This window comes from Bison bison, unplaced genomic scaffold (assembly GCF_000754665.1).
Source record: "Bison bison bison isolate TAMUID 2011002044 unplaced genomic scaffold, Bison_UMD1.0 scf7180017864191, whole genome shotgun sequence".
NCBI lineage: Eukaryota > Metazoa > Chordata > Mammalia > Artiodactyla > Bovidae > Bison > Bison bison.
In genome coordinates, this window is record NW_011494763.1 from 120,503 (window position 1) to 132,887 (window position 12,385).

General features: G+C 54.7%; 1 protein-coding gene across 2 annotated transcripts in view; it reads right to left on the reverse strand.

Moving 5' to 3' along the window:
• Nucleotides 1-7,808, reverse strand: part of LOC104991403 (collagen alpha-1(III) chain-like) — a 20,382-nt gene extending 12,574 nt beyond the window's left edge. The window contains exon 1 of one of the 2 annotated variants that reach the window (XM_010843852.1): nt 7,674-7,808. In XM_010843852.1, the coding sequence (XP_010842154.1) occupies nt 7,674-7,806 (133 nt within the window). In that variant the 5' untranslated portion in view covers nt 7,807-7,808. The remainder of the gene's footprint in view (nt 1-7,673) is intronic. The other variant, XM_010843853.1, reaches the window with a different exon arrangement.
• Between the last annotated feature and the right edge of the window lie 4,577 nt (nt 7,809-12,385).

Here is a 12,385-nt window from a genome sequence, read left to right on the forward strand (position 1 = left end):
CAGAACCGGTTATGCTTTCCGACGAGAACACGTGCGTAGTGGGGTCGCATCTGCTGGGCTATAAGGTAGCATGACATTTCTCTCTGTCTTTGCAGTCTTTTAGTGTGTCTCCTGTGACGTGCATGTTGCTGGCTTAATGCTTATCCAGTAATAAAACTGTTTCTTTCTCTTCTATCTTGGTGCAGAGCTTTCCAGGGTAGGAAGGAGATTTTGTTTTTAATTCTATTTCTCCCACGTGAATCTGTTATATACTCCTGCTGTGGGTTCTCAGAGATGCTGAAACCTGCCTGAGGTGCAGAAGAAACAGGGCCTCGGGGCCCCTGATGGATGCTGGTGCGCCTGCCTTAGCACCACCTCTTCCCTCCAGGTTGCCACCTGCTTCTTCCCCACCTGGGGCCTGAGTCTGTGAAGAGAGCTGTCCTGGGCTGGTGGGAAAGATCCAGGGCCCTGGAACTGTGGGGCAGCTCCTCACCAACTGGAGATTCAACATCTGCCCAAGCAGACTCAGACTGCTGGTGAACAGGGAGGTCACCTCAACGCAGGGGATCTCAGATGGAGGGTGGAGGCTCAGGCCACAATTCAGGACAAGGACAGTGGGTGGGTCTTGACTTCATTCATGAAACCCCTACACAACACAACTGAGGCCTCTCCAGCCAAATCAAATCTATCCTGGTTGATCCATTGTGTCTTAGGAGATATCCAGGAACTCAAAATAGTCTCAGATGGCAGAAGGGCTTCGATTCTTGGTGACCAGTTCACAGGGAGTCACCAAGCGGCTCATGGTCCAACAAAGACCAGAAGTGGAAATGGAAGGAAGGGACCCTCATGGGCCGAGGGGAAGAAGGGAGAAAGGACAGGGCAGGGCACAGGAGGAGAGGCACAGGGAACAAGAGCGGAGACAGGGGCTGTGTCTCGGGGGCCCACCTCCACCTGTGTACTCCGCGGGGATGTGTCTGGAACCCAGGCCGACAGGAGCCCTGCAGGCCAACCCTTGAGATGGCCAGACCTTGGAAGGGCCCAGTGTGCAGTGGTATCTTTCCAGGATGGCAAGGCCACGGCACACCTCACCCTGCCACATGGCACTGGCTGCCCCTTCTCACCCACGAGACACATCGCTCCGCTGGCTGGAGGGAGACATGCCCAGGGCCCCAGTGAGCAGAACACCCCGGCCATGAGGGGACTGGTCCCCATCCACCAGCACCCCGACTCTGGCCTCTGATGACCTCTCCCCTCCCGGCCTGGCAGGTCCCGTTGGGGGTAGGACACCCACCAGGGCCAGGTCTCGGTTCAGGGCCCTGTCGCCTCCCCCTTCCCGGCCCTGGCTCTGGGTCAGGCCCCCGTGGGACGAGAGCCCCGGGATGGGAAGGCCTCTCGGGCAGCTGCCATGACAACCGCCAGGCCACATGATGAGGGACTGTGGTCCACAGCAGGGCCTGCAGTCTGGGGGGACAGGGGAGGTAACAGAGGAGCTTTGGGCTCAGCGGGAATTTGAGGAGGGGGAGGCGCTCAGTGGCCATTGTTGGACAAAGCCCATGGGCTGGAAGGGGCAGTGCGGGGACATGTCCAGGCCACCCCGCCACATCCGCCTGATCTCAGGGCCCTGGATCTTCCCCACCAGCCCAGGACAGCTCTCTTCACAGACTCAGGCCCCAGGTGGGGAAGAAGCAGGTGGCAACTCGTGTGGCCTTTGTCACCAGTGGAGCGGGACTGGCCACGTGCCCTCCACCGGGAACTGAGGCTTCCAGGGTGGTACCACCCAAACTTCAGCCAAAGCCCAGCTCCCAGGCCGGCTCCCCTCCAGGGCCACACCTAGGTCTTCATCCTCAGCCACTGCTGGCTTTGCCCAGACCCCTCCCCATGGGAAACTGTGGACAGGGGGCAGTCTTCTCAAGGTACTCTCCCCATCAAGCTGACTGCCCCCCTGCCCTCATACCAGCAGTCAAGACCCCCAGCAAGGAGCGCAGGCCAGTGTTTGGCAGAGGATGGGCAAAGGCTCGTGGGCTCCAGCCAGCCTCCACCCTGACAATGTGCTCTCAGAGTCCTCTGGGGACACACAGACCCTGTCTGTCCTTACCTCATTCACTGGGGAGGGGGTGTTCCCTGGACACCTCGGTACTGAGCTGGCTCTGGGAGAAAGAGGGGCTGGCCAGCCAAGACTCATTAGGGACCGGGAGACAGACAGTGTACCAAGCACTCAGCAAGCATCGCCCACTTCATCCTAAGGATACACGGCTCCAGCTCCAAGACGTTGAGCAATTTGCTCAAGGTTACACAGCTAGGAAGGCTGCAGCCAGAACCTAACAAGCTGGGATAGGCCAGGTGGGTTGGCCCACCCCAGCCATTGTGCCTTCTCCTGGACCGTGCCTTCTCCTGGACCACGCCGTCTCTAAGAGAAGGTGAGGGATGCATCAAACCTTAAGCTACCAGGACCTCGTTCAGGAGTCTGGCCTCTGTACTCACATGTGGTTATTTAAGTGTCTATAAATTAAGTTAAAAACTCAGTTTCTCAATCATGCTGGCCACGTTTCAAGTGCTCAATGCCCACATGTGGCTAGAGCTAGCATAACATCCAATGGAAGAGAAGATTTCCAAGTTCATGAAGTTCTGCTCGAGATATAAAGCTCCAGGGAGTGGGGGTGGGCGGGTCCTGCCTGCCTGGGCCCGAGATGGAGAAGGTGCTCAGTTTATACTGAATGAGTGCATGGAATGGGAGGACTGACGAGGGGGGGTCCCCTGGCCCCAGGGCTTCATCACAAATGACAGACACCTCAGGATGAGCTAACGATGTCCTCTGCCTGGAAAACGGAGTTCAGTGCACATCAATGGATATTTCATTTAAGGTTTACAGTCACAGGTGGTTGCCAAGGGGGAGGGCATCGGGGGAGGGATGGATTGGGAGTTTGGGATTAGCAGAGGCAAACTATTATATAGAGAATGGATAAACAACAGGGTCTTCCTATAGAGCACAGGAAACTATATTCAATAACCTGTGATAAACCACAGTGGGAAATAGTAAAAAAAGAATGTATATATATGCATGTATATATACCTTCTTTATTATGTATATATATGTATAACTGAATCACTTTGCTGTCCAGCAGAAGTTACATCATTGTGAGTCAACTATACTTCAATTAAAAGGATATTGATAAAATACAATCATAGGCACATGAGAAGAAACTGATCTGAACACTCAGTGCACACAAACTCATCCGGACATAATCCTATCTCACATCCAACACGGCTGACTACACACAAGTTTAAAGATACAGAAATGCAGAGATACTCACACATACAAGAACGCTTGCAAAACTGCACATGCAAAGTACAGAGAAACTGAAATATGAAGAAATCCACAAACTACAGATCCACTGAGAGACAAGTGTGCCACCGTGGACCGCATGAGCACAAGTCACTACCCTTCCAGCACTGTGACTCCCTGCTGACACAAGTGTCCTCGGGAGCTACGACCAGCCCTCCAGGTCCACTGCTCCAAGGAACAGAACTCGGGGGGCACCGAGGCCACAGGGAGCTGGGAAGCAATAGGGAACAGTCACCTGCTGGGTCGCCTGTGGGGTGAGCTGAGGGCAGGGGCGGCGTCAGTCAGCACGGGGAGAAGCTGGAAGGGCGCAGAAAGCTCTAGAAAGAAGATGAGGCTGGGCCCAGCAGGCCAGGGCAGCCCGAAACTCAAGGCCAGGCTGGAGGGGTCCAGCCAGGAGGCGACAGCAGGCCGCCCCCCACTCCCATGGGAAGCTGAGCCTCCGAGTCTGCCCCTTGCAGTCTGCTCCCAGCGTTGCCCCTACTCAGGCCCAGGCACTCAGGGACCCAGAAACAGGGGCCCTGAGTTCTAGCTCCACTGCCCTGGGCAAATGATTGCTCCTCTCGGCCTGGGTTCCCAGTGGTGAAGGTGACAGAAAACGCCTGCTCTGGGGGTCTGCTGCCAACATCAGGTGGGGAAACACTCAACTTCCTAAAAGCCTGTAAACTGTCTTTTCTCTACCATCACCAGGGCCTGAGAACAACCCACGCCCAAAGGTTCTGAGCCCTCTCCCCAGACACCCTCCCTACCGGCTCACTCTAAACTGGCCCTCTTTAAGCGGCTTCAGAGTCTCCAGAGGCCCCCGGAGCCCACACGGGAACCCCATGCTCTGCTCAGCAACGGGAGCTGGCCTCCCAGGGGAGCAGGGCATAGACAGCTCCACAAAGCAGCTCCAGGTACCATCTCTCCCAGGAGATGGAGGCTGAGCCGGGAGGATGGTCTCTTCCGGCCTGAGTGGGGCAGGGCCTGAGATCCAGGCAGGGGGCTGGACTAAAGAGCCCTGGACACTCCACCGGCTCAGCTCAGGCAAGCCCCAGGACCTCACACCCCGACTTTACTGGGGGGAAAGGGGCTTGTCCAGCCTCTGTCTCCCAGGAGACAGCCCCCAGGCCCTCTTCCAAAGCCGATCCCAGGCAGGCCACTTGCACAGGAGGCCTGGTCCCTGGGCATGGGCTCTGGCTGGCCCCTGGATAATCAGCACCCTTTCTGAACCCCCATCCCAGGACCCACCAGACCTCACACCTCCCTCTCCTCCAGAGTTTATGACCAAGGAGGACACGCAAACCAATCCCCAACAAGTGGCTTTTAAATGATATCAAAAAGGCAGGACAACTGCTGTTCCCACTTTCTAGGGCCCTGTGCTGAGGACAGACAGGCAGGCAGACTAGGCCAGGCCACGTGAGCATCACCTCCGCCCCCACCTGCAGGCCTGCCTCCATCCCACATGCCAGCATCAGGCATGCCCAGCATCTTTCTACAAGTCCCACAGCACCTCCCAAGCCCCTCCAGGGCCCCCACCCCATCTCCCTGTCTCATCGCCCTCCCTGTTCCACCCTCATTCCTGGGGTCTATTCACCACTGGATCAGGTGTCCCCCTGCACCACCTACTGTTACGGCTCCTAAGTGCCGCCCCATCCCCTCCTCCTACGCCAGCATCTTCAGGCCTTGGACTCCCAAACACCATGGTCCTCAGTCCCAGGAGAGGGGACGAGGCAGGCAGCAAGGGGACGGGGCAGGCCGGCACCCCATAGAGAGACCAGGCAGTAGGAAGGAGGAGCCTAGGACCGGGAGGCCTGAGACCTGGGGACCCGGCTTGCTTCTGGTTAGCCAGGTGGCCCTGGACCAGCCAGTCTCCTTCCCTGGGCCTCTGTCTCCATCTGCAAACAGAAATCACTCTTGGTCCTCTGCGGAGAATTGTTCCACCAAGCAGTGCAGGCAAACATTGCGAAAGGACTCTGGGAAAGGTTCACGAGGTGCAAAAGTTCTTTTTAGGTCGCTGCATGGCCATCACCCGCTCCCTGCTCCTCAGCTGGACCTCAGAATGGTGCCTCATGGCTGCCCTGATAGGAACAGCCCCATTTAGGGACTTCAGTCTCAACATCCCCTGGGAACCTATCCCGTCACGCCCACCTACCTCCCAGAGGTCCCGGGTTCAACCCCACACCAGTCCGCAAGGGCCCGCCTTCTGGGACTCCTGCCCCACCAGCCCTACCAGCCCTGCCCGACCTTTGCCGGGCCCGCCCCCCCCCCCGCCTGCCCGCCCCAGGCCTGCCCCCGCCCATGGCATCCACACTGCCAGTTTTGCTCGCCCACTTCCTTTCAGAAGACAGAGCAGCACACATATTCTTCTGCCCCAGTCCAAGACTCAAGAGCCTGCCAGGATTTCGGGACCCCAGTTACCTGACCAAAGACAAGGAATGAAACCGGCTGCTGACAGTACTTGGAAGTGTTATCACATTTTAATTCATAAACGCTTTTCCAATCCCGCGCTGTATTCACAGGAGCATGACAAGGATAAGGAGTGTTTCCCCTTTTTGGATGAGTTAGAGCTCAGGTCTCCTTCTGCATAGCCTGTCTGCTACTTTCCTGCAGGCCACCCCCATCCTAGGAAACCTGAGATTCCACAGCTTACCCCTCACCAAGGGGGTAAGCTTCCACCAAGGGGTGCACGGACCAGCTCTACACTTTGCCCTGGGCATCCCTTGCCCCTCCAGGGGGGACTCTCCAGGCCTCTCAAAACTCTCAGCACCTTTCACTACTGCAGAGTGCAGCCCTCACAGTTCACAAGCCACTAAATCGTACTAGTGCTGTTTTAATACCTCCAACACCTGCCATGGCTACAAGCTTCAGCTCACCTGGAAGCAGCACCCATATTACAGCTCACCTTGCTCTCCAATCCATCCACCATCCAGACTCAGAGCAATTTTCCTCAAATTACAGTTTAAACATGATACTCCTTTGCTTAAAAACTTCAGCGGGTCCCCAGTACTTTCAGGTACTTCTACAAATTTTTTGCCAAGACCATTTAAAATCTGGCCTCTGAGCACCTCTCACTGCACCATCAACCTACCCCACTGTCCCCAAATGCAGCTCCCTGACCTTGCTGTGTCTGGAACACCTGTCATCAGTCTTGGAATACCCTTGCCCAACTCTTCTCTGCCCAGACCAAACCAGGGATCACTTTCACCAGGAAGCCCGTGTGGATTCACCAGGCTCAGAGCAAGGACCTTCTCCATTTAACCTGTGCACCCACCCAACCCAGTACCATCCACATGGTACAATAATATAATTTGTCTCAAAAGCATGACTGTAAACATCTAAACACAGGGAGCCTTTCTCTCCCCAACACCCGGCACAAGATCCAGCATGCTGTAAACCATTAATATAAATGTTAACAAAGGAATATTTAAATAAAAGAAACGTAAGTCCAAAACAGATTAGAAGCACAGAACCAGGGAACCTTAGAGCTGAAAGGAGACTAATACCCTCTAACCTCTTCATTTTACAGATGAACCCTGGGACCCAAAATGGACACCTCATAGTGGAGTCTGGCCATCACGGGCCTTGCCTCGGGGCTTTGGCCACACCCCATCCCAGGTCGGGAGGACCAAGCACGCACCAGGCTCCATCCTCCCAAAGGGCTGGAGCGGGACCGCATCTCCACCTTCAGGAGGGAAGAAACCCCCAGCGCCGACCCCCATCCCCACTAAGATCTTGGCTTCCTGTGCCGGTCTTCCTGGAATGGAGGTTTCGGGGAGACCCCTACACACACACACACATACACACACACACACACACACACACACGCCCCTTCGATTTCCGTGGTGCTTCCCTCTCATTGTTCTCGCCCCCAAGCTCGGGCCCAGTCATTTAATCATTTATTAAGCACCTACTATGTGTCACTCTGCGGCGAGCACTGGGGTTCCCACCCCTGCAGGAACTCGGTCTCTGGGGGAGGCTGGCATCACTCCCAAACATCGGGACCGTCTCTGGCAGAGCGCGCCCAGAGGCGGGCAGGGGAGGCCGAGGGGCAGTCCCCCCAACCCCAAGCTCACCTCCCCGCCTCTCCAGCTCTCACGCCCCCCGTTCCAGCTCTGCCCCGGCCTGCAGCCCCTCTCCACGCACGACCCGAGCCCGTTTTTCCCGGGGAGCTGTGCGAGGGTGGGGAAAGTTCGGGACTGAGAGCGCGAGGGGCGGGGGTCTCGAGGGACCCCGGAGGCCGCCCCCAGCCCGAGGCTGGGTGTAAACGGCGCGGGAGGAGCCGGGAGCTGGCCCTCGACACGGCCCGTCCCTCCGCACGCCCCTCCCCGCCCAGATTCAGAGGGACTCGGAGGGAGGGGACGGGAATAAATACCTTTGACTTTGTGGCTAAGGTTAACGGGAACTGCCACCCCGGGGCGACTTGGGCACTGCGCTCCCCGGGCCCCGCCAGTCCCGGGGCGGGCGGGGCGGGCCCGTACCCCTGATTGGCTGGCGGGCCCGGCCATCCCCGGGGCCGCCCCGCCATCTGATTGGCTGAGCGTCTCAGATGACCAGTTTAGCCCTATCGGAGCAGCCTGCGGGGCGGCCCCTTTGTTCTCCAGAGCCAATGGCTGGGGCGAGCCGGCTGACCCCGCCTCCAGTGAAACCAGCTCCGGCCCAGCCGGACTTTAAAGCTCTGGCCGCCGGGCGAGCGCCGGGCTCTGATCGCCCAATGGGGGAGGAGGGATGAAGGCAATGTCTGGTAACTGGTGACCTGACGGTACCGCAGCACCCGCTCCTCCCATCCGCCGAACTCTCCCCTCCCGGTCCTTGCCCCGCAGACGCGCGCTCTGAAACCGTTCCAGTCGCTGGGCCACTCTCGGTCCGACGCCAGCTGCGCGCCCGCACCGCCGTAGGAGCCAGAATCTGGAGGAAAAAAAAAAAGATACACAGAGCCCGCTCCAATGCTCACACTCGAGTGTGCATGTATCATGGTGGTGGCACTTTGCACGACAGCACACCAGGTGTTAGAGAGATGTTCGCGTCTCGTGTGACCAGAGAGATATCGCCCTCCGCACCCGCGTGGCCCTAGGCACGTCGTAAGTGCGTGATAAACGACCCCGGGGTTTCCAGGAGAGACTTAGACATCATTAAATCCAACCCCTCGCCCTGCAGTTGAGGAAACAATGAATTAACTTTCCTGAGTGGAGTGCGACTGCTGATTTAGAGGCAGCGTTCAGATGGCCAAGCAGGGTCTTAGTCCTTCAGAAGAGAGGATTTTCTCATCTACCCACCCTGATCGGAAGGAAATGCTCCTTTATAAAGTCAATAAAATTCCTCATTGCCAGCTCAAAATGGGCCGGCCAGCTAGGGCAACTCCCACGGGCACACTCTGTCCGGAACTGCTTAGAAACCGCCTTTGGGACATGAGGTTGATACAGAGAAAAGCCAGGGCCTCACTCTGAGACTTCCTACAAACCTTACTGTTAAGCCGTTGGATCTTTACTCTAATCAGTCAGCAACTGTCTACTAAGCGTTTGCCCGCGAGCTCAGCTGTTGTTTAGCCTCATATCACAAGAGGAACCGGGAGCCCAAGATTCTATGTTTTGCCACAGTCTTCGTGTGCAGTTTTGTTCTGTTTTCTTTTTAACAAAAGATACTTTCTGTCCCTGGACTTTGACTTATTCATCTGTAAAAGTTAATAATTTCCTAGTTACAGTCAGCTGTCCACATCTGCCGATTCCACGTCCATGAATTCAACCAATAGCCCAATGAAAATATGCAGGCGAAAATAAAAGAAAGTTCCAAAAAAAGCAAAATTTGAATTTTCCCGGGTGCAGGCAACTGTATATAGCATTTACATTAAGTATTATAATTATCTAGAGGTAATTTAAGGTATACAACAGGACATGAGTGAGTAAGGTTATATGAAAATGCAATACCATTTAAAGAAGGGACTCCAACATCCAAAGATTTTGCTATCCAGGGGAGTCCTGGAAATAATCCCCTGAAGATCCTGAGAGACCCTGGGTTTTTGCAGGACCCTAATTGGTTCTATGGTCTACAGAAGCATTTGTAAAGGGTAAAACCCTACCCAGTGGCCAGACATCCCTAGGTTCAGTTCAGTTCAGTCTCTCAGTCATGTCCAACTCTTTGCGACCCCATGGACTGCAGCACACCAGGCCTCCCTATCCATCACTAGGTTATCAACCCTTTAAAGAGTCTCCGTCATCTTATTTTCTAGAGTACCTAGGAGAAAGTTCAACCAAGACTTACGGAATTCCTGTGTTATAGTTCCGCTCTGCCACTGGCTGTGAGTGGGAAAGTCATCTCCACTCTCTGGCCTGCTCCCTCTTTCAACAGAGTGAAATACTTCCTCCAGATGGACATTTCATGACCAAGCCTGCTTCAAGGGTGGAAAACAACGAAGCACATCTGGGATCCTATTTCCCTTGATGGAAAACAAGAGGGAGGCTGCACATGCGTGTTTGTGAAGGCACAGGGAAAATGTCAGGAAGGCCACCCCCGCACTCTTTACTGGATGCAGAGAGAAAAGCCACAAGGGGGGGTGGGGGTAGGGGGGCTGGAGTGGGGGAAAGTAAAGGATAACTTTCACCTTAAAAAACCTAAATATCTCTTCATTGTTAAATTTGATAATTTAATACTTTGTAATTGTAGAAGGAGGGGGAAAAAAAACCCTGGACTCTTTAGAAGGGGAGGTCCTCTTAGCAGCATGTTGACCCCTCCAATGGGGCCATCCCTCACATGCCCTGCTGAGCAAGGACTCAGCTCCCACCAGGCCCCCTGAGGGACTCGGGAAGGAGCCATGGGCAAGTTCACTTTGTCCTTGCCCCCTTAAGGTCACTTCTGTGGCTTTCCCTGAACTTCGGTCCTCTCCTCACCCTTTGCTCCAAAGCAGTGAGCAGGCATGTTTCTAGGGGACCCACCACCAGGCATTTCCTTTACAAGTAATGACTTTTCAGGAAGTCAGGAACCCTGATCACATTCCCTCACCTTCATCCTTTTCCCCAGTCACCCCATCCCAACCCTTGATGCCTGAGGACCTGTTTCCTGCCATCATCCTCAGACATCTAGCTACTCTCCTGATCACTTGAAAAAAAAGCTCCCTTCCCTTGAAACTGCGCTGCCCTGGCATGGCTTGTGCATTCTCAGTCATGTGCCTGTTCAGTCACGAGAGCACTCCGTCGAGTCCAGCTCTTAGAAACCCCAGGTACTGTAGCCCACCAGGCTCCTCTGTCCATGGAATTCTCCAGGGAAGAAATACTGGAGTGGGTTGCCATTTCCTTCTCCAGGGGATCTTCCTGACTCAGGGATGGAATGTGCATCTCTTGCACCTTCTGTATTAGCAGGCAGATTCTTTACCACTGGTACCACCTGAGCTCCCTTAAAAAGATATATTTAGGTGGGGCTTTCTTGAGTCATGTTCCTAGGTCATTTGAGAGATCATTTGCCCTCCATGACACAGGTTTTGAAGTGGGCCCATAACCCCATAAACCTCTAAAAAACTTTGAAGCTGTCTGCTTCCATCCTACACATTTAGAACCCACCCCACCCCACATCCATCTCTCTCTATTCAAATTCACAATCTGTGTATAGGAATAGGTCCTCCCAGACTTAGGCCTCTTAGGGGTAAGATTGGGTCTTATTTTTGTAAACTCCCAGTTTCCACTGCATCAAGCACACTATAGATATTTAATACTTGTCTACACCAAAAGCAGCAGCACTGCATTTGTCTAATAAACACGCAGTGGTGGACAACAGCATGGTTTTCGGGTTGAACAGACCCGGGTTTGAATTGCTTCTGGTGATGAATGGTTATATGACCTTGAGCAAATGTTTTCATCTGCAAAGAAAAAAAAAAAAGCGAGTACCTATTGAACTCTAAGTTGTTAGATAATTTAGGTAAACTTCTTTCCAAGGTGCCAGTCATACAAACAAATGGTGGTTGCACCCGACTCTGTGCTAGGTGCTGGAAATCTATGTAGAAACTAGTGAGACAGTCAGAAGAGCCTGTCAAAAACAGGCACTCAAATGCATATGAAACAACCAGTGCAGCGAAGCATACCTTGTAACAGACATGAGCATTCCTTCAGGCCAGCCAGGGAGGCACATCAGGACAGCAGCAAGTCAGACCTTCTCTCCCAGATGACTGACACTGAGTGGGGCTGACCTGACCCCACACAAGGCTGGACTCCTAGAGTCCACTTGCTGAGGGTGCCTGACCCTAGATCGGGGCGGGGGTTACAGCTAGGGGTAGTAGAGAAGCTTGAATCCAGGCTTCACCCATCCCAGCCCCTGGTGCTGTGGAACAGCCGCCCCTCCCTCCATTTCCACAGCTCCCCAGGACAAAGGAACACTTACAGCCACCAGCTCTAAAACCAGATCTTTATTCTCTAGTTGGAAAAGGAGGGTTAAGTGGTTGTGTTTAGTTCCAGAGAACAAGGCCCAACAGTAGAAATTACAGGGAAGCGGACTTCATTCATTATAAGGAAGAATTTCTAACAATTAGAATTATCCTACAATAGAACCAGGGCCTCAGGAGATTCCCTGTCACCTAAGTGTTCAAGCAGAGGTTGGGGATCCACACGCTAGAATGCTGGAAGGGAAACTCACCCCCACCTCCCATCAGCTGGCCTTCTGTTAGCAATGGGGCAGTCCTCCCCACAACGTGCTGAGCTCTGAAGGGAGTGAAGGCAGGCTGGGGTGTACGGACAAAAGCCCTAACACAGGGCGGCTGACAGCCATGGGATTGCTCTAAGTGCTGGGAGGGTGGTTGGATGAAGGCAGTCGCAGCGTGGGAAGATGCTCTGGGGGGGCGAGTGGGGGGGGTGGGGCGGAACTGATCTTTCGGGGGAGGAAGGGGAGCCAGGGCACTAACAGTAGACGGGTCTCTCCAAATCTGGGTGCCTGTGCAGCGGCAGGAGCGAGGGGCCGGGCTGGGGCAGGCTGGAGGAGCTCGGCTTTGCCTCCCAGGACTGGAAAAGACCCAGGTGCTGCCCAACAAGGCCGGCAGGTTCTGCCAGGTGTGTCCAGCTGCTCCACTGATCCTCCCGGGCATTCATTCACTAAGGGCTGAACCACACC